This window comes from Leptidea sinapis, chromosome 10 (genome assembly GCF_905404315.1).
Source record: "Leptidea sinapis chromosome 10, ilLepSina1.1, whole genome shotgun sequence".
Taxonomy (NCBI): Eukaryota; Metazoa; Arthropoda; class Insecta; order Lepidoptera; family Pieridae; genus Leptidea; species Leptidea sinapis.
Window position 1 is genome coordinate 3,872,170 of NC_066274.1, and position 23,385 is coordinate 3,895,554.

At 33.5% G+C, this 23,385-nt stretch overlaps 1 protein-coding gene across 1 annotated transcript in view; it reads right to left on the reverse strand.

The window, feature by feature from the left end:
* The window catches only part of LOC126966473 (uncharacterized), a 118,923-nt gene extending 95,921 nt beyond the window's left edge, over positions 1 to 23,002 (reverse strand). Inside the window, exon 1 of the mRNA XM_050810541.1 lies at positions 22,691 to 23,002. Within this exon, the coding sequence (XP_050666498.1) occupies positions 22,691 to 22,696 (6 nt within the window). The 5' untranslated portion in view covers positions 22,697 to 23,002. The remainder of the gene's footprint in view (positions 1 to 22,690) is intronic.
* Positions 23,003 to 23,385: the final 383 nt, after the last annotated feature.

Below are 23,385 nucleotides of genomic sequence, written 5' to 3' on the forward strand. Positions count from 1 at the left end.
TACTGTGAAGCCGTTCCTTTATAGCCAGTTATACCGGTTACTATTTAAAACGGAACGCAATCCCTACTGTCAGCCGCATTTTTTGACGCAGCATTCAAATTAAAGTTTTCTAGTTCATTAAAAAAACTGTTGTTGGTGTACTTTCAAATTAAAAATATTTGGGATTAAACTGTAGGTATTGAGTATGTTCCGATATGCACTGCGAGCACTGCACAGTGCTATCTCTGTGGAAAAATTCGTTCCATTATGGACTGGCAGTATACTGTCGCAGTACCCTAGGAAAATATATGACGTAATAAATCGCCGCCATATTCTACTGTGAGCACTGGCGTTTTCGAAGGTACTCGCAGTACTTTAATCACGTGATCAGTCAAAACCACTCGAGCGCCTAACGTTTTATAAACAATACTTTCAGTTTAATCCCAATTTTTTTTAATATGACAGTACTCCAACAACAGTTTTTTTTAATGAACTAGAAAACTTTAATTGCTACACTCATTTGAATGCTGCGTCAAAAAATGCGGCTTTAAATAGTAACCAGTATAACTGGCTATAAAGGAACGGCTTCACAGTGTACTAAATTGACGTCACACTGTACAGTGGTCGCAGTGCATATCGGAACATACCCTTTGTTTATAAAACGTTAGGCACTCGAGTGGTTTTGACTGATCACGTGATCAAAGTACTGCGAGTACTTTACCTCGAAAACGCCAGTGCTCACAGTAGAATATGGAGGCGATTTATGACGTCATATATTTTCCTAGGATACTGCGGCAGTATACTGGCAGTCCACCGATATGCAGTGCTCGCAGTGCATATCGGAAAATACCCAATATTCACATTCTTTTGAATGTTGTCACAATGACAAATCAACAAATAATGTTAAATCGATATCTTGCAATGAAACCACTCCTCAAGTAACACAATTCCGTAAGCAATAACCAACTTTTTATTGATCCTTATTTACAAGAGTTGCGTCAATAAATATTTAACCACGAAACAATTAAGTCTATCTAGGTTAATTACTAGTTCGTTGTTTGAATGGTAAAAATGATTTACAATTTCTTGCAGGATTTATTATATTACTGTTCCCACTTTTTATATGAAATCAAGTCAAATCGAATCAAAATCACTTTATTCATTTAGGTCAAAGATGTTGGACTTATGAATGTTAGAGATAGAAAAGAATAGAGATAATATAATTTTTGTATATCTTCATCAGTTTGTTTCCAGTGAACTCTTAAACTAATGAACAGATTTTAATAGGGATTACTTCATGGAGTGCAGTTTAGCCCAACTTGAGAGATAGGATAGTTTTTACTTAGATTTAGGACCAATAATTATTTTTATTTCCAATATTTGTTTTGTATGCACATATTTTCTATGAGAGAATTTATTGACGCACGGCTTGATAGTTCTGCTGTGAAACAATTTCAATAAAACAACAGGGAGCATATTTTACGAAATAATTCTTGATGTTATGAAATAGTATTAACAAATTCATAAAAAACAGTAATTTGTTTATAACTTACAGAACAGCGTCTGTCGGGTTAGCTAGTATTTTTGTATATAGAAATTATAGATATCAGGACCCTAGTATTTACGATTTGGCAATAGTCCTTTATGGCTTATTGTGTGATCCTAGAATTCAGTGAGAACATGAATCAGGACAAAGAGCCATTCAAAGTCAAAGTTAAATAAACTTTCTTCAATAAGGCTTTAACAGACCGCTTTTAAAACGTCACTATAAATATATCTTTTAAATTAATTTAATCTACCAAATGTTCCGAAAAAGTAGAGCTCGTGAGAAAAACATACGCGAAACTCAACGGCCACTCTTTAAAATCAAATAGAGTATTTTACAATGGCTGTAATATCCATAACAAAATTGTTCAAACCTAAAAGCGTTTAAAGTATCAAATATTTCATAAAAAGTAATAAAGAATAAACTGTATGAATATAAACTATTGTGTATTGGATGCAACATTCTTTAGAAATTGAATTCATTGAATCATACAGTCAAAAAGGTTGAAGAACTAAATGTCCCATATTTCTTGATTTCGGCTTCAAATTCAAGGATTTCTAACCACAAAACAGGCTGCAATAAATTAAACGTGATTTAACCATTCGAACCGCTACAAATCTTAAATCAACATCTCGACGAAGTCGGCTTGGCTCTTCTCCAGCCTATTAGAAACTCGCTGCCTGTCTAGATCATGTCTGGATTTAGAAAATTGTAGGAACAGTATTATTTTAGCAAACAAGCTATTAAGCTTACCTACTAGATTTATAATTGAACATAGTACGAATAAGACAAACAATTATAAGTGTTACTATTTTTTTTAAATAAGGGAGGAGACGAGCAGGGCGTTCAGCTGATGGCAATTGATACGCCCTGCCCATTACAATGCAGAGCCGCTCAGGATTCTTGCTAAATCTCAAAAATTCGCTCGTCACCTTGATACATAAGATGTTAAGTCTCATTTGGCCAGTATTTTCAGGAGCTACGGCGCCCTTCATACCGAAACACAGTACCTAATGCTTACACATTACTGTTTCACGGCAGAACTAGGTGCCGTTGTGGTCCACCCATAATCTAGCCGGTGTCCTGTGCAAAGGAGCCTCCCACTGGTATTACTATTTATATATCTAAATTAAAGGTATGCACAACATTACTAAACTTAACAACGAATGCTAAAAACAATTTAGAAAAATAAAAATAATGAATTAACTACTAATTACTTACTAATCTATATATTTTAATCTTCTTAAAGTCAAAGTCAAATAAACTTTATTCAATTAGGCTTAAACTAAGCGCTTTTGAATCATATATACAAATATTTCGTTTAAATTTTATGAATGAATTTACCATATGTTTGGAAAAATTAAAGCTCTTGAATAGAACATACAAGAAACTCAACGGCCACTCTTTTTAATCAATAGAGTATTTTACAATGGCTGTAATATACAAAACAAATTAGTTTGTAAGGTGTTACATTCAATTTATGAATTGTGTTAGTTAAAAGAGTTTTAAATACCAAATATTTAATAAAAAGTAATAAGGAATAAACTGTATATAAATATAAGTTATCTTATATTTGATGCATCAACCTTTAGAGCTTGAATTCATTGTTTGTGTAAGGATGCTACGTGAACATGTTGGTCGTGATTACTGTCATAATTACTATTCGCATTCAACAATTACAACAGGTAACAATAGAGTGAATAAATGATTTTTGTTTCTTTCTTCATGTATTTCGGTCTAATTTACATGCAAATCAAACGCTCTTTTTTCGGGTACAGAATGCCAAAATAACATGCTTCTGGTATTCCCAAATGTTAAAAGATATTTAAAAATTACACTTTACGTTATAGTCCAGTTTGCAATCAAATGGTGTAGTTTATCTCTAATTTCACATAAATGAAAGATTCTACGTTCTAAGTAGCTACATCGCTTCTGCGTGTAATGTTAAAAACGAACAATGCATACAACATCATTCATCACTTGTTATAGTGGTCTTCATAATTATGGGCTGTTGTTTACGAGACTCTGCTTTTTAAATGAGTCGTGATAATTTTAGCATCTCACGCGCATGCGCATCCGGTCGCGTTGGTCGACACTCAACCGACACGCATGCGTGGATTAATGTTATACCTACTTCTTTTGGCGCGTTAGGGAAGAAAAACCAGAGTGAATTTTTACGATGTGCGCACATACTGACACCCAAATTGGAAACCCTGAAGTAAGTTAGTCAACTAGATCATCAATCCCTACACTTAAAGGGAGTGGCTCAATCATAATTCTTGCTGTCTGGTGAAAATTCCAGAAATATCGTTTTCGCTGCTCAAAAATTTTCACAGTTATATAGCTTGTTGCAGCAAAATTACTAAGTGTACGCTCTTAGCTCTAAAGAAGATTCACAGTTGATCTGAAAAGTGCAATGTGGTCAACATTCTGCGTCAGCCATGGTTTCGTGGGAGCTGTCGTATCAAGGAATATAATAGTCTATGAAAGGGGTCTCCATCCTTAGCTATCCGGTCACTATGTCAATTATTTACCTTTGTGAATTTAAGAACCAATTTGCTTACACTGCTATTGTTGACAACACTGTCCATACAATGACAATTCTGAAGTTTTGCATATTTATTCTCAGCTTTAGAATTGTAGCTACTTCAAAGGTGTCTAAGCAACCGCTTAGAGGCCTTTGAAATGTGGGTGTACAGAAAAATTCAGAAGATATCGTGGACGGATAGAATATCGAATGAAAGAGTTTTGCAGATGATGAACAAAAAGGTAGAGATCTTGAATACTGTCAAGAAACGCAAGCTGCAGTACTTTAGCCACATCATGCGTAATGATAAAATGCTAAAACTCATCATGCAAGGAAAAATTCAGGGAATGCATCCACCCGGAAGAAGGCGTACTTCGTGGCTTAAGAATCTCCGGACATGGTTCAACCTAAGCACAGGATCCCTGTTCCGAGCTGCTGTGTCAAAGATAAAAATAGCACTAATGATAGCCGACCTCCGGAAGGAGATGGCACCTCAAGAAGAAGAAGATAGAATTATTTAAAGTTTATTTGTAAGGCCGTAAATGTTCATCATCTATCTAGGGCAAGCATTATCGAATTAAATTTATAAGAAGTTGTAAGCCATAGCTAGATGTTTATTTTGGATTGCACTCAAACCCATTTTAAATATTAAATTTGAAACTAGGTTAAATTCAAACATCTTTTCGTAATAAAGCGTCCACTTGAATTAATAAATCTGAAATACGCTGATCAGCGCAAAGATAAGCAAAATTAAAGTAATGCTTTACGTCAATGCGGATCTATTCAGAGATTACACGACGGATTAAATCATTTTGTGTCGAGTTCATCAATGTGTTAGCTCACTACTTTTTACCCGCAGCTTCGTCTGAATGGATTTCAGTAAAGAGTCTAAAGAGAAGAATTATATGTTTAAAAATAAAAACCAGCCAAGTGCGAGTTGAACTCGCGTGAAGAGGGGTTCCGTATGCCAAAGTCAATCGTTCAGCTGATGGTAATTGATACGCCCTGCCCATTACAATGCAGTGACACTCAGGATTCTAGAAAAATCCCAAAAAATTCTGAGCGGCACTACAATTTCACTCGTCACCTTGAGACATAAGATGTTAAGTCTCATTTGCACACTAATTTCACTAGCTACGGCGCCCTCCTCACCCAAACACTATAATGCTTACACATTAGTGCTTCACGGCAGAAATAGCCGCCGTTGTAGTACCCATAATCTAGCCGGCATCCGGTGCAAAGGAGCCTCCCACTGGTATGTCTTACAACAGGAACTCTTACTGTAAGACAATTTTGAATCTACTATTATATTGAGTTTAGAACTTTATTTTCAATTGAAACAATTTTTATAGGTTTTCCTACAAGCAATGAACTAAATAATGAATGTTATATTTTATCATAATTTTAGGTCCAGTAGTTTCCGAGTTCAGGGGCTATGGTAAATTTTAATTTCATGAAGTAAATTAAAACTTTTTATTCGACGATAATAACACAATGAGATGTCATAACAAGCCCTTTCATTTGATATCATCATCATCATCATCAGCCGGAAGACGTCCACTGCTGCCTCCCCCAAAGATTTCATTAGATATATGACACAGTAAGATTTTAAGAACAGATAGTTAATAACCGCGCACAATCCATTTGTACCGATGTTCTACAACACGCTCCGACAAACTGAAAATAAACTACATACTTGCATTTCTGTTCATCTATACTGGTTATTTTTTGAAATAACCAAAACTGAAACTATATACTAAATAAACATATACATTTGACATTTCTACCTATGTAATGACTCATCACGATATCTCTGGAACCATAAGGCTTAGAGACTTGAAATTAGGTAGGAATATTCCTTTCGCCGAGTAGAGGTCAGCTAAAAACGGATTATACGATTTTTTTTTTATTATGTACAGAACATCGTCAGTAAATGATACATAAAGCAAGGATTTATAGTCAAAGTCAAAAAAATCTTTATTCACTGTAAACTTTATAAGTTATTTAGTGCAAGTCAGGATGAAGTACAAAAGTTACAATAGCATTCAAATGAGTATAACAAAATTTAGAACATTAATTCCAACTATCTTTATCATTCAAATAAGTCTTTCACATTATAATAGGCCTTAGATGGTAATTTATTTTTTACGAGACATTAAAATTTTTTAATAGGTAATATTTTAATTTCATTTGGGAGTTTATTATAAAATATACTCCACTTTAAAAAAATTTGCCATTTTATCCGTAAAATTGCTAAATTTTTTAGCAATAGGCTCCAGCCTAGTAGATGGAATTGCGAGTTTATGTTTGTTTCGAGTATTGACACTGTTTATATCACTATTCTTTTTAAATTGGCTAATATTTTTATGAGCGTATAGGGGGTTCTCGTATATGTACTGGCAGTGTACTGTCATAATATTTATTTCACTAAATTTTTCTCTCAATGAATCCCTTGAACGCATTTTATAGACTGCTCGAATTGCTCTTTTCTGCAGCACAAATATGTTTTCAATATCTGCAGCCCTACCCCACAATATAATTCCGTAAGACATGACACAATGAAAGTAGCTGAAATATACAAGTCTAGTCCGTTTCAACATCTGTCAGCTGCCTAATTTTTTTTATCGCAAATACTGCAGAGCTAAGTCGATTACATAAGTTTTTATATGAGCACCCCATTGTAGCTTAAAGTCTAATGTAATGCCTAGGAATGTTGTCGTTTCTACTACATCAAGTTTGTCATTATTAATTTTTATAGGTGTTGGTTGGTGCTTTATATTTGGAAGTGTAAACCTTACACATTTTGTTTTCCTTTCGTTTAAAAGTAAGTTATTAACATTAAACCAATTTACTACTTCAGCAATATCGTCGTCAACCTGACGGAAATTTTTTTGCTGGCTTTTTATTTTAAATAACAAAGATGTATCGTCAGCAAATAGTATAATATCATGTTTATTTTGAATAAGGTATGGTAAATCATTAACTAACTCCGATATGTTTTGATCATTAACTAATTAGTCAAAGACAAAGTCAAAAAATCTTTATTCACTGTAAAACTTTATAAGTTATTTAGTGCAAGTCAGGATGAAGTACAAAAGTTACAATAGCATTCAAATGAGAATAACAATATTCATTAACAAAATTTAGAACATTAATTCCAAGTATCTTTATCATTCAAATAGTCTTTCACATTGTAATAGCCCTAAGATGTTAATTTATTTTTTACAACACATCGAAATTTTTTAATTTCATTTGGGAGTTTATTATTAAATAAACCACAATCCACTTTAAAAGATTTACCAATTTTACGGAGCCTAGTAGATGGAATATATAATTAATAATAATAATATTGACACAATCTTACACAAATTATCTTGACCCACACTAGAAAAAGCCTGTACTATGGATACAAGACCGATATATTTAATACAATTTACTTACTTAAACATACCTACATAAATACAAATAAACATCCATGACTTGGAAACAAACAGTCATATTCATCATATCAATGATTGCACCAACCGGGATTCGAACTCAGGACCTCTAGCTCAGTAGGCATGGTCACTAACCACTGGGCTATAGGGGTCGTCAATATATTTAACAAATAGTTTCCAATGTATCCAAATTATAATCTTTGTGCCAATTTTAATTGAAATACGTTTATCTATGCACCTATACTGGCTAGCTTGTAACTTATTTAGAATGCCAATATTAATATAATGATATCACAGAGCTATAGATACATAGGTATTAGTGTTGGCAACGGATTGTCAGTTATACTGAATCTCATCCAGACATCTGTGCTACGCCATATTGTTGCCAACAATACCAAAGATATTTCGCTCTATAATTCGTTTCTGTGAGCCAATAGGGTACAGCCACTAGTACAATATACTATGGTATAAAGCAAGCGAGAAAGGAACATCTCTCACGAAGATACAGCAGGATAGAAAAGGAAAGCGACTCTAATATTACCGTCTTAGATAAAGGATTGGTCTCAGCGGTGCTCCAACTAGATACCGCACTACCTAAGAACAATTGCTTTTTTATTACGGCAACTATTAGATGCTTGTGTGTGTGGCATCTTGACTTTCAATGGTATTGAAATTAATAAAATACAAAATACTTACTGATGATATGTGATCCCAGTACTATTTTTACTATGTTTTACTTCGAAATCCGGCATTTTAGTTTCAATTATTAGCAAAGTTTAACAGAACATGTGGCACGTCAACGTCACACATTGTTCGAGACTGCATCGTGTACGCCCACAAAGTTAACTTATGTAGAATATTAAAATGATTATTTTAAGCTACTTAAAGTTTTATAATATCATATAATTTGTGCTTCTATAATGTTCTTATTTTTTGTCTCATTTGACATTCATACATCCCCCAATCGAAAGTATATGTCTGGCCAAATATTGCTTTGTTATATAAATCAGTACAGTCATATAAAACAGAATCACGGCGGGCTTGGGTAGGGTTGCCAACCGTACCCTTAAACAGATTATTGTACTCTGTACTCTACATCATTGATATATTAATATTATTATATTATACTAGCTGAACCGACAGACGTTCTTCTGTATATAATAAACAAAATACTGTTTTTTATGAAGTAATATTTCATAACATCAAGAATTATTTCGAAAAAATACGCTCCCTGTTATTATAATGAAATTGTTTCATAGCAGAACTGTCAAACCGTGCGTCAATTAATTCACTCACATAAAATATGTCCACACTAAACAAATATTGGAAATAAAAATAATTATGGGTCGCAAATCGAAATAAAATCTATCCTATCTCTCAAGTTGGACTAAACTGCACTCCTTGGCGTAATCCCTATTTAAATCCGTACATTAGTTTAACTTCTCTTCTAAACGCAGCTATAATTAGTCCCTTTATAATGTAACGTAAAAATGTCAAATTGTTGGAAGAAGAAAAAAAAATAGGATAAATAGTGATATTTATTCACCATCTCTGAAATCAGACATACTCTACATGTGGCAACCCTAGGTTTGGAATTATTGCGGTTGCGAAAAAGCGCTAAATCTTGCCGCTTTTACAAGGACTTTATAGTTTTTAGATAACAAAAGTAGATATTATTGAAGGAAGATTTCGCTATCAGATGAAACTGTACTTCTACAGGATGCTGTATTTCTCTGTATGATTTGCAGGTCACACATCAAAATATGCCTCAAAATGCATCAAAATATATATGAGTTGGATACCTTTTGGCATCCTTTTTATTAATACGTATGTACCTACCGATGTACGGATTAGATCCGCCAATAAAGAAATCTTTAGCCGCGAATATAGGAATTGAGTCGTATTTTTTAAAACCGCGAATAGTAAAAATTCGAATAAAGAAATCTATAAATGCAGTTTGAATTGTTTATTAAAGTGAAACTTTTATTACATCGTCTCAAACTTTTTCGTCTGTGTGTTGCATGTCGCGTGACGGTCGGGCGACGATAAAACCACACAATTGCTTTTTTTAAGTTAATATAAAGTCTTTTTTCAGTATAATGTAACATCTACAATATTTAAGGACTTTCCCTTCATATGGCATAGCCATGGGACGCCTTGTTAATAAAAGAGAATGTGTGTTTACATCTAAAACTAGAGAACAGTTAGCCCAGTTGAAATACTTTGCACACGTAAGAAGGGTGACATGATCACTCCGACGAATATAGTTACATAAGTGCCCCATAGGAGGCGCTGGTGGCAGTGATATTTATCTTTTGAACTAAAGCACAGAATATCTTTATATATATAATTCTTGTGTGCGTGTGTATGTCACTGAACTCCTCCTAGACGGCTGGACCGATTCTAATGAAACTTTCTGTGTGTGTTCAGGTGGATTCGAGAATGGTTTAGATTCACAATTGAACTACTTCCTAAACGGCTGGACCGATTTTGATGATATTTTTGTGTGTTCCAGTGAATTTGAGATTGGTGTGTGTCTTCAGGTGGATTCGAAAATGGTTTAGATTCACAATTAAACTACCTCCTAAACGGCTGGACTGATTTTGATGACTTTTTTGTTTGTTTCAGTGAATTTGAGATTGGTTTAGATTCTCAATTCCGCCCATATAATATAATTCTCCTGCTCATGTGTATGTTAGTGAACTGCTACTAACGGCTGGACCGATTTTTCAAATTTAAAACATGTGTACAGGACAACGTCTGTTGGGTCCACTAGTATAATATAATAGTACAAGTAACCATAGGTCGAATTGATATGAATATTTGTAAATTGAATGTTTCTTCTTGACAGACATGCAAATATTTTTATGGTTTCACTTCACAATATTATAATGTGTGCACCACGTGCAATGACATTCAATCCCGCCACGAGAATTCAAAACTAAAAAGTCAGAATTTACCATTTTCTAGAGAAATATTTTTGGATTGTAATATTAAAAACATTACAATTTTATTTAAGTTTGATTACAAAAGGCATAAAAGGCATTTATTTTCTCAAAATTGATTCCTTTAGAATTCTTTTTGATGTCATTTCTTGCTGACTTTGCTTCCTCCAGCTAGTTTTTCCTGACACTGGGTAAACTTCATCACTCCCACCTCATTTTGGGTCTACCTCGGTATCTATTACCTGAAGGACCACTGATCACCTTTTCCTATTTGTAAGGATCCTTTTTAATCAAATTTATGTGACCAGAACTTTTCCCAAGACTTTTTAATTCTTCTTTCTATTTCTTCTCTGTTGATGATATGGTTAACAGTTAATAACTTTTTGATTATATTAAAACTTAAATACCAATGATTGTCAAACACGTGCAAGCTGAAGATAGAGTGATTAGTATAGATTATGATCAGCAATATTCAGAGTATTCACAGAATATAACAAGATCCAATCTCAAGAAATCCAAACTCAGGATAATACGCAACTTATTTCTTATTCAACGCGAATTTCAGTAAGCTTCAGCTAAGGGCACGTACACATATGGTTGTAATATATATGTGTTTCTAAACTGTTGTTTTTTGTTAGTTTCATTGTATTAAATCATTGTAGTTTAAAAGGAGAATTTTTGAGCGATTCTCTTGAATATTTCAGCATTTCGAATCAGTTCGAGTGAGGTTATGATAAAAAAGTATTTTTTTTAAATAAGTATTCTAATAAAATTCGACGTTGCTTCCGCAACATGCATAAAAGGCAAAATGTATTAAATTTAAACACTAGCACGAGAGAGAAGAATCGGAGCAAGAAACTCTCTGTTCAAACTTAAGATATTTTAAAGTTCTTATTACTTATTTTTATGTTAAATTACTTTTTGATTGTTTTGACTTAAATCATTAAGGTATATGTAAAACAGCAATGGTGGATATTCTTGTCTATTTTTAATCATAATTATTATGTGTCTCCTTATAGGTGGTAGTGATAAAAAAATCACATAACGCTTCGAAAGTTTTTCATATGCCTATTTGAATAAAGATAATTTCATATTGGTTTCACTTAGCTGTCCAACGTAACAACGTAAAGTGGATAGAAAGAAAAAAAATAATCAGTTAAAATAGATTTAACTAAAAATTACTTTTCATCTACATTCAGTCATTAAAATTTTGTTGTTGTAGTAAACATATACTATATAAGAGATTCAATCTAAAACAAGAAAATAGTATTACAGTTAATTTCGGATAATAATATGTTATATGAGGGAGGAAAGGGTAGAAATATTCTATTTTATCTTGACTGGAGCAATAAAATTATATTAAATGATATGTTCATTAATACAAGTGATACTTTATTCTATATGCTATTTGATTAAGTAACGAAAATATTGCATTGGTTTGACATCAAACAAAATGTTCGTTTGTTCTTAGAAACGGTGTAGTGTGGTTCAGCCTTATCTTCACACGATATCCTTAAGTTTAGATGAACGGGCATACGGAGGCTTGTGTTCTGAATTATAGATGTGCTTATACTCAACCCTTAACGAGATTTTCACATCTCAATGTAGATGAAGCTCAGCATTCATAATTAAAATTTGCATTTAATAGCTTTGTTACATATAGGGAATTGACCAAACATGGTTTCTTGTATCATATTCAAACTGGTGTCAAACAATTAAGTTTATGAAGCGAAAACTTCTTTAGCATCGCTGTGATTTGAAAGTTGATGGAACGAAAAAGCGCGACAGTAAAAAGAGACAGCCACAAAAATTCATAATAAGATTTAACGTGGGATATAGGAAATAGGAAGCATTATACAGTGTTTTGGAACCAGGCGGTCATAGTTGAAGAAAAGATGTCTTATGTGTGACGCGAGTATACCTTAATACATTCTGAGGTCATGCGCATTACGTATTACTACATAGGCACCAGGAAAACATAAATATGGTGGTAGGTATGATAGTAATGTCTTTCATAGTGGTGAAATCATGTCTCATCCTAGCAACATGTACCAGGACTTCATATGCAGTTTAGAGGTTCATGCACAATGCAGGTTTCACTTCTGACGTCCCTACTAATATTATAAATGTGAATGTAGATATGTTTTCTTTGTTATGCTTTCATGCCTAAACAACTAAACCGATTTTGTTGAAATTTATTATAGAGATAGACAAGAGCTTGGGAAAGGACATATGCTATCTTTTATCTAAAAAGGACATAGACTAAAAGGCTTGGTGGAATTGAAATAGGGGGTGGAAGTTTGTATGAAAGTTGTTATAGACAGATAACACCATGTTGATTTAGCATTTTAAAGTTTTATTTTGTAGGGATGAAAAAGGGGGCTGAAAGTTCTATAGTTGGTAGCTTATAAAAATGTATAAACCACGGTAATTTGTTGTGTATTCTCTGCAAAGTGAGTACCTTTATTAAGCAATAAAAAATGCTGCCCAAAGTAACTATTGTACGCGCACGAAGTCACTGGTAACAGCTTGTGTGTATATATATTATATAGCTTACAAGCTATAACTTCGCGGGACAATTATGTAATGATAAAGTACTATTCCTACATGATTTCCTTATTTCCTTTAAATTGAAATCAAATATTTTTAATAAAAATAAGAGGGGCATATAAAAATATTGCGTTTTTAATTATTATAATTAAATTATATTCAAAAATCTTCGGTGAACAAAGAGAGTGATCTCTATGAGTGATCAATTTGAATTTTCCGAAGACTCAAGAGTTTTCAGGAGGAGGGGAAATTTTTATCGAAGGCGACTTCTGTTCTATAAACTATTAATTGAATTGTGTGGTATTGTTGTGTAGATAGAAAACTTAAGAATGCATAATAATTTTTATAGGCATTTATAGCCTTATTTATAGGCATAAAAGTAATTTATTTTCTCAAAATGGATTCCTTTTGAATTCTTTTTGATGTCATTTCTACTACTACTACCGCTTCGTAAACAAATGGCGCTCTGAGAGAGAAGAAGCGGCGCAAAAAAACTCTCCCAGCATTATTTTTTTTCCGCTAATCTTAATAAAATATAAAATATTTTGTCAAATATTTTTATTCAAACTAGATTGACATCACTTTTCGAAAGTAAAAAACTACCACCCATTCCAAAAAGAATGCCTCAGACCTGGGAAGAGCGGGCGCAACAAACTTAGCGGTCTTTTTTTTATAAAAAATATGGTTATAATCTTATATCGTGCAATTAAACTTATTATTTAATAGCCTGAGGGCGGTCGCTCCATTCCCAATTTGTGGTCATTTATGTTATAAAATTGGTGAATTCATCTACTTGCAGATCTCGTGATTTTTTCCCTTCCAACTTTCCCACAATGACCCAACTTTTTTTAATCATTACTGTTATATTGATAAAATCTAATACAATTTATAAAAATAAGCCTTCGTATAATTTGCAGCACTCTTTCTTCCGCGAATATATCAGTGTCGTTTTAAAACGCATAAGGCCCGGTTTCCACCAAAGCGGAGAGGAGATATGCAGTGGGGAGGAGATGTAAGCTTTGTATAGCGGAGATGTGAGCTGTGAGAGCTCGAAATCAGTCAACTGATGTATACGAAATAAGACGTAACGTCGTTACAAAATTTATATATTTTAATTTGCTTGAGGAAGAGGAAACAAACAATCTTAACAGAAAATATTATAAAAATTAAATTAAATAAAAACGGACATCAATAGCAATAAACACTATATTATCGACTATACTATGCTAATGTAATTCTATAAGAATATTTTTGGACCTGCTCCTTTTTTTCAGTTAATACTTCGCAAAATTACTAAAGTTGGTTAAAAATACGGAAGAAACGAAATGTGAAAACGCGGGGAGAAGGTGCGGGGAAAGGGGCGCCGGGTACAGACATTTATTTTATATTACTTCTTAGGGACAACAAACAGTTCACACAATACATTTTACAATTTCAAAGTATAGTAGATATCAAATTAATTTTAGTGAGAACCCACACCGTTATCCACAGGTTAATTTTATAGTTACTAGTATCTTACATGATGAATAACAAAGTTTAACATTAATTAAAGTAATATGTACAAAAAGAAAAACTAAGTTATTTACATAATTACATTACATTTAAACAAAAGAGTTACCTAATGAGATTTTACATTAAAAAAAGAATATGTTAATCCTGTTCACTTAAAATGTCATTTACTTGCTTTTTAAATTTTGTTTTTGTTGAAAAGAAAATGTCAAGGTCATTAAAGTCTGTCATGTGTGTCAACCAATCTCATTAGGTAACTCTTTTGTTTTTAATGTAATGTAAACATTTCACTTCTCCCCTCTGCCGCGCCGCTTGCTTGCTCGCGGCACATAATAAAAATGAGACATCTCCTCTCCTCTCCGCTTTGGTGGAAACCGGGCCTTACTCATAAATGCAAAGCCTATTGTTAAATACAAACAGTGATGTGACATAGTGATCGTGATAGCAAATCTCTATTGTCACAGGCCAATCACTCGTAACGAAACCTGAATTAACTTTCAGCGGAGAAAGTTTAAGCATGACTTAAGCTAATAGCCAGCGTGACGTTTGATGGATAATTGAATATTTAACAGATTAAAATTTAGAGTGCGTCTGTGACAATAGATACGAAAAAAAACTGTTTTGCTTTCTTATCGATTCAAGGAGGTAGGCTTGCAAATGTTTTCTAGAAGACGGAGAGTGTTTATTGGATTTTACAGATGTTGAGTAATTAGTAGTTGGGAACATTGAAAGCAAAGAGACCACGGACGGTTCCCTATCAGATGGAACGATTGAGTGAAAGGCCCACCTTCTACTAAGTTTTTAAGACAGACATCGATGAAGGCAGATTGATAGATGTATCACTATCCTCAATCATTAGAGAACAACCGCAGAGAGAGAGAGAGAGAGAGATGTAAACAGGATAGATTAAAAAAAGAGTACCATTTATTAGAATGTAAATTTTTCTCCACCGTGGCTCAGTCCGAAATGGTATGTTGGACTTGCCTAAAAACCTACCTGTTAAAAATAGATTTTGTAGGGAAATGATCGTGGCCATGGGGCTAAGTACTACTTCTCGTTAACGCTCAACTTTTTCGAAGCTGTGGTAGATGGTGAAATGCTGTAACCTTGACTACATCAAAGGTGACATTTTATAATCTAAATGAACTATCTTTGATTGTATTTGATTTAAATATGTGTATTTAAACCAAACACTACTAATGAAAGATCTACAGTCGGTTTGTTCTTGTGATTACAATGTTAAAGGATGCACATCGGTGTGTTAGAACGAAAAGGTTTAAATCGTGAGGTATATTATTATTGAAGAGTTTGTAAATGTCAAGTTTATTCTGACTGTTCCCGCGATGGTGTCCGTACGTCTGTAGATGTGTGTGTGACTGCATGTATGGATGTCTGTAAACCTCTTACAACTTTTGAAAGGTTCGACTGACTTCAAAGCGGTTGGTGATATTCGAAAGGGCTAGACAAAGTTTGCTTAGACTTTGAATTCGGACCGGTAGATTTTGAGAAATCTCAAAACAACTAGGTACGAAAAAAACGGCTTTACCGACCGTTTGTTATATAACGTCGTTATGGTCAAATAATTGTCGTAGTCGAATATGATGGTCAATGGAACTCCTTAACGACATACAGTAAGAGCTTTTGCAGAATTTCAAACTGTTTGTAATCAAATTTCAATGCGCTTACGTTCATTGCTCCATTGCAATATTTAGTAGGTCTACACATATTAATTAAACACGAATTGATTAAAGACAAATACTGTCAGAATTAACACTAAAGAAACCTCAAAACATTTGGATACACATATTAAGACAAATTATTTGTCAGTGTACAATACGATTCACTAAAAACCAAAAAATAAATTTAACGGAAAAACTACCAACTTCAAAAAAAACTATTCCAAAACAATAGATATAATATGCACTAAACAGTAAAAAATAATTGCGTATTTTTATACAATCTAATTAATCTAATTCTAGTTACAAATATTGTAATTTTTGGAGTCGGTTGATACCGACTCCAATTGGCTGATGCCAAGGTAGGTTTGTAGCTAGGCATATACTTAGTTGTAGGTGAGATGTGCTTTTGTCACACGCGCTACGTGACAAGGCGAGAGGAAGAGAATTATCAATAATTGTAACTAGAAGTAGATTAATTAGATTTTATAAAAATACGCAGTTATTTTTTTTACTTTTTAGTGCATATTTTATCTCTTGTTTTGGAATAGTTTTTTTTAAGTCGATGGTTTTTTTGTTAGTGACTGACAGTCCAACAATTGTCATACAATTATTTTCGTGCAACATAGAATTGTGATTTGAAAATTAAATTATTTATTAGCAATGTGGGTCATCATGTATAAAGTTTGTCGATGGTACATTCCAAGTGGTAGAAATGTTAAATTAATAAATTTACACGGGTCAACCATCCTTCGCAAATTTATTACGGATTTCATAATAAAATCTTTGTTTCTGAATCTACTAGAAGTAAGACAGATATAAAGAGTAAGAGATAAAGTCAAAGATTTGTCTGAGCTTGGATCAAGAAATCCGTTACTATACGTACATCATGAATATAATACAATAAGACATAAGTTATCGACACAGAGCAATGGGCAAAAAACCTCTAAGAACAGACCTTGAGGCATTTCGACTTGTGACAAAAAAAGCTATTGTTACTCACACCAACACATGAGTTTGTTCCTAGAAACAACAGCGGCTACCTACCTACCACACTGTCGATGTGTTTACATGATTAAGCGTCATCACAGACATACGTAGCTATAATATATAACGCTATATTATATTTTTTTATTTAATTTTCAGAAAACATACAGACTTACATAAACAAACATAGAGAACACTTAATGGGCTAAAGTCTTATAGCTGGAGGTTCATATGTGACATTATATATCAAGTTTATAGAGCTATATCATAGCAAGATATAATACTTTATATAGTAATCTCAGTTTCATAGACAGAGCTGATATAGCTCTATTTTTTTAATAAATTTTATTTGTCAATCAATTATTTAAGTGAAAACGTTTCCTTAACGGATAGTTTTAGTGTAATAGGTATATAAAAAGTCTACCAAACTAATTTAAAATAATTCCAAAGATCAATTTCATTTTTTTTTTTCAATAAATTCACATGCTTTACAAGGTCGAGCGACATAATATCGTGTCACACATCTACCCCTATCCAGGGGCGTGCATACTATATAGGCAATTAGGCAGTGCCTACCTCGCGAAGAACCTAGGTTAAGATGTCAAGGTTGATAATTATAGTTAAATTTGGTTCTATAACCAAACTTTTTTGAAACACCCACTAATTAAATTTTTTCTTACGATCTACTTTCTTCTTACGTTCTAGATACTAAATACCGACCATAGGCAGTCCAAGATTGCATATTTGATATACAACTTCAATATATAGACCTCAAAACTTACTGTTGGACTAAAGCGCAACTAGTTGAATGTACAGTGCCTACCTTGTTAGAAAACCAATGCACGCCCCTGCCCCTATCTGTGCCCAACCCTAGAATCAGTTACATGATAATAATAATCTAGATACAATTGAGTTTTATAATAATTCTACAAAAGCATAAAAATAAAAAGTTCTTAGCGAATTCGTATATATGTATAAAATACACAATATCAATACATTGTATTGAATTTGATAAAGCGAGTGAATAGAACTTATTTCATATTTCACAAAACTGGAAAAGTGTTCTTTAAGTAACAGGAACTTCGGAAATGTGTAGTTATTTGGGTGATCTACTTCGAAACATTTTTACGTAACTGCTCTTGTATCAGAAACATTGTTGATCAAAATCCTTTGCACCGGATGCCGGCTAGATTATGGGTACCACAACGGTGCCTATTTCTGCCGTGAAGCAGTAACGTGTAAGCTTTACTGTGTTCCGGTCTGAAGGCCGCTGTAGCTAGTGAAATTACTGGGCAAATGAGACTTAACATCTTATGTCACAAGGTCCATACCATCAGCTGAACGTCCTGCTCGTCTCGTCCCTTATTTTCATAAAAAAAGATATTTAATAATTCATTTCTATTTTTTTGCTTTTGATATATTTTTATGTCGATATAAAACACTACCACCACAATAAGAGTACCTAATATAAAACAGCAGCGTAGTAACTCAATGGTCTTTTTTTTAAATTCAGATTTGGGGATTTCAATGCACCTTAATCCTAGGATCTATTGTGCGATCTGGCGCTGGCGCGCCTAACAAGGAAACGTGTTACTGTGCCGAGAGAGAGAGACCTATTACTTTTAAAAGGTGTGGGATCCTCAGAGGGTCCAGGGAGGGCACGTCCTCTGCTTTTACAACTCAGTGGCCTCCTTCAAAGCAAAAAATATTGACGCTGCAGACGGCGCGCGGCGCGGCGCAGCGCATTTAACTCGGACAGCGACCAGTCTCGGCGGCGTACGGCGTGGCACTCAATAATTTTGTCTTCCCAAGATTGTTTATCGGCCGTGTCAATCATGTGCATGTGTGCGTGTGTCGATTCAGGCGCTCTAGTATGAATTTTAATTGCTGTTTTGTGCTACCACCGCTAATAAAAGGCCCGCTGAAATAGGAGAATCGGCGCAAAAACTGTTCCTGTATTATAACTGCGCTCTTTTTTATATCAATTTGATTTATTCAAACAAAACTAATCTTATAACTATGTTTACAATACTATGATTACATAAAATTAAAACTATCATTGCGGGGAAGCATTGCTGTTGCACGTTGGATAGCTAGGCTAATCCGATGACCGAAATAGCTGCCAGAGTTTCCAGCCTTTGCCTTATTAAGGTGAGAAGATAGTACTTAGTACATTCTCCGCGCCTCTGGGCTCCACGGGCCAAGTGTCTCAACACCAAACGGCACAAAGATGTAAGACTCATTAAGACTGACATATTTTCGACTTCTTATTTGGTTTTATATTGGTATATCATAAACAATTGTGTATGTAAAGTATGTAATTTTTAGTAGCGCTATACTACTAGAGCAAAATTCTATGTATAAAACTTGATTTTGAGATCTCTACTAAATATTTAGGTAAAAAGTATATATAATGTGTTGATATTACACTAAATTTAACAATCAAGCAATCGCATCTTAGAAATCTTGGGTTATTTCTTTCAGAAATGGGATGACCTTGAGTTTTAATGGTTTGTTAATTATCATTCATGTTAATGTTTTGCCGATAACTGCGATATCATAAGGTAATAATGCGTAGGTACCTTATTAATAATCAAGTTGATTACATTGAGAGGCAAATTTTATAAGATTGGACTATTAATGGTTGAATTTAGATTCCCATATATACCTTAGATTTATTCCTGGTGTGTCAACACCTTAAAAAATCGTAACTACGCCCTTGGAACATTTGCTATATATCTATGCGTTCTTTGTCACAGAAACTATAAGAAATTTCGTACATTTATGCTCAGAGAGTCCTAGTACAACACAAGTAGGTACTATTTATTCTATAACACGCTATTTCAATTAATAAATTACTCAATGCTCGCGATATCAACATTATAGAGACGTAATGTTGGCAGCACACCGTACACTGACTGTCTCTACATAGAGCGACTTCTTCAAGGTTATATTATCAGGTAGCTAGGACGTCACATGGTTTGTTTGTACAAATATAGACGTATGCTGGGCGTTGGATAATTAAAATTATAAATATTGTTGGATGCACTAAGCCTTAGATAATTTTTACGTTTAGATAGAGCCTCTTGCTGTTAGGCAACGCATGACAAGAGGCCAAGTTTATTAGTTATATTATTTATTTGATGTATCTCGAGTATAAGACGTAACCTATATGCATGACAGATGTGACGACGCGATACGTACCAGTCGCTTTGTTATAGTGTGAGTGCGTTGCTGAAAATAGAGGTTAACAGTTCACCGCTATTTGTTTCGACGTCTTCACAGCTGTCACAGTCTATGCAGACGTATAAATTATCTAAGCAAGAAGCAGTATAATGTGTACTATAGTTTTAAATTGAGGTTTTGCAAATTGGAAAATTGCAGTTTTTTTGATGTGAAAACATCTTAGGTATGTCGACGTCGTTCTTAGCTATGTAACGCTCGACTAAAGGAGACTCTTTAAGCGTTACACGAGAGACCGTGATGCATCAATCGCATTCAGTTTTACATAATTCAATTTCAAATTCAGATACTTCTATTCAAAATAGGATTTAAAACCACTTCATAAACCCAATGATTAGTTAGAGAATAGTTTTTGATAACGTGTTGGTTATAACCGAAGTTCAAGTGTTTAAATCAACGTTGGAAATGTTGCCTGTTTTGTAATTACATAATATATCGTTTAGGTTTTAGCGAGTGATTCGATTCCCGTTGGAAACATTATATTAATTAATTAACATTATAATTTTTCTACATATTTCAAAATAAAATACTTCCTTTATTTCATTTTACTTCAAGATATGCTATATAGAGTTCACTCTTAGTTATAAGGGTAAATTATATATTGTAAGACTAAGGAAAAATTAACGTAAGTTTTAACGTTAAGATAACATACCTACTTACTTTCCAATTCGTGGTGTAAATAGGACTAATTTTCTCAAGGACACTATGAAACTTTTCGGATCTAATTCGTCCTTCATTTTTCCACACCAACTCTTTTCAAGAACCTAATAATAAACATGGATTTTATTTTGTTTTTCATTGTCTTAGATTTTTACTTCATTTAATGTAGAGCGCCCTTAATTTTCTTACTATTTAAGGATTTTGTGCTGCGAACTAAAGTCCGCGAAAACACACCCATCTCATTCACTCCTCTCCTCTCCTCTCCACACACTCTTTCCTTCGTTCTCCGCATTCTTCGTTATTATATCTGTACGAGACCCTTTACGATATTTCATTCCTTTCGCGGCTGACTGTGGCACTCATAACTAACTATTGTATGCTCATGTTTGTTTTGTCTACAGTAAGCAGATAATAATAATTATCTAGGACTTCAAATGAGTCTTTATTGTAACTTCACAAAGTGAAGCCGATATGAGCAATCACAACAACCATACAAATATTATTCAGTGGTCCAGTTATGTCCATCGGGCAACTTGAGAATTTTAATACTCGAATAACTTTACTTAAACCCATTTGATGAATGGTGATAAAATCGGTTGCAATATTTCGAGCGGGGATCGAACCTGTATTCCGTTACTGGTCAAACTCACATAAATTCTATTCAAATAGGCTTAATTTAAGCGCTTTTGAATCGTCATAATAAATATTAAATTTATATTATGCATCTAACATAGGTTCGGAAAAAGTAGAGTTCTGGAGAAGTACATTCAAGAAAGTACTTCTTTTACAACAGCTGTAATATAATAGATTACGTTGTAAGGTACTGCATCCAATATATAAATCTTGTTTAAAGTTGAAAAGCATTTTAAATATCAAATATTTCATAAAAAGTAATAAAAAATTAACTGTATAAATATAAATTATCTTAATAATATACTGTATTTTGTGTTACACATATAAGTAAAAAAACTGTTTAAAGGATTATAACGCGTGTAATTGACGCTATATTTACAAAAAAGTTACTTTTTAGTATTATTTTCTTTAACCTGACGTTTCGAGATCTTTGCAGAGCACGTTTTCAGTGGGGCTGAGGTTGAGAGCAGTCGAGATAAACTTAAAATCTTATGTCTCAAAGTGAGACTGCTCATAATTTGGGGTTTTTCAAAATCTCGGGTTGACACTACATTGTAAAGAGCAAGACTTATCAATTACGATTAAGTCTTGACTGTCTCGTCACTGTTTCTCGTAAAAAAATATATAACAGAAACAGATAAAGACTCAATAAGACTGAGATATAATTAATGTTTATAAATCGTTTAGTCAACCTAATTTACACTTAAGTTAGTTCAACATATTAAGTACCAAATGTAATTCATTTGTACGGACACTTATCTTGTCAGCGGTAGGTATTTTGGCGTAATCTTATCAACACTGCTAAACTTGAAGTATAATATACACCTTAACATTTGACAATTGATAAAAACACAAGCGAAAATCAACCATTTTCAGAGCTAAAAACAAAGCGTACAATCAAAAGTATCTATACATTAATTAAATGTGATTTAAAATATTACAGGTGAACTTGAAGTAACTTAGAGCTGTCAAGGTTGTTAATTAGATCAGTTACTCACCATCATTGTTGTGTTGAAGTGTTTTCAATCAGCTCCCAGATCCCATTCTAGGGACTTCTGTCAGTTACATCATAAACGCCAAAATAGAAACAAAACAAGGCTACACACACACCAAATAAAAAACTCAACAAAAAATAATATATAATTATCGCTCTCGAGCCACGAATGTTCAAGGCATGTTATACAATGGCTACCCGAGAGGTATTCATAACCAAAATAACACGACAAAGTTTGTAAATACGAAACGCGTTACGACAGTTAATACGTCCGCACTGCACAACGACTCTACGCAAACTGAATTGACTACTGAATTACTGGCTTGTGCCTAGTGGAGTATTTGTTCGTGAGTATTAACAACTCTATCCCCTGGGTCTTCTAACTCATTTTAATAGCATGCATGTGAGCGAGATAGACTAATGACTGTACCATGCGTTGCATTAAAATGCACCGTTTATTTTGATTAAACGTATTTATTTTATAATATGTAAGTTCTGCGTTACATTATAATCAATATCCACAGGTATTAACAATTATTGCACTTCAAGCAGTACTGTTTTATTTGTCTTATGTTACTTCATGATATAGGCGTGGTGGCGTAAAAAATATTAGTTAATATTCGATCTTTTGGAAAGAGTTTCCACATAATACATTTTCTATTTCTAGTAACATTTCAATTTTATATCATTCCATCACAA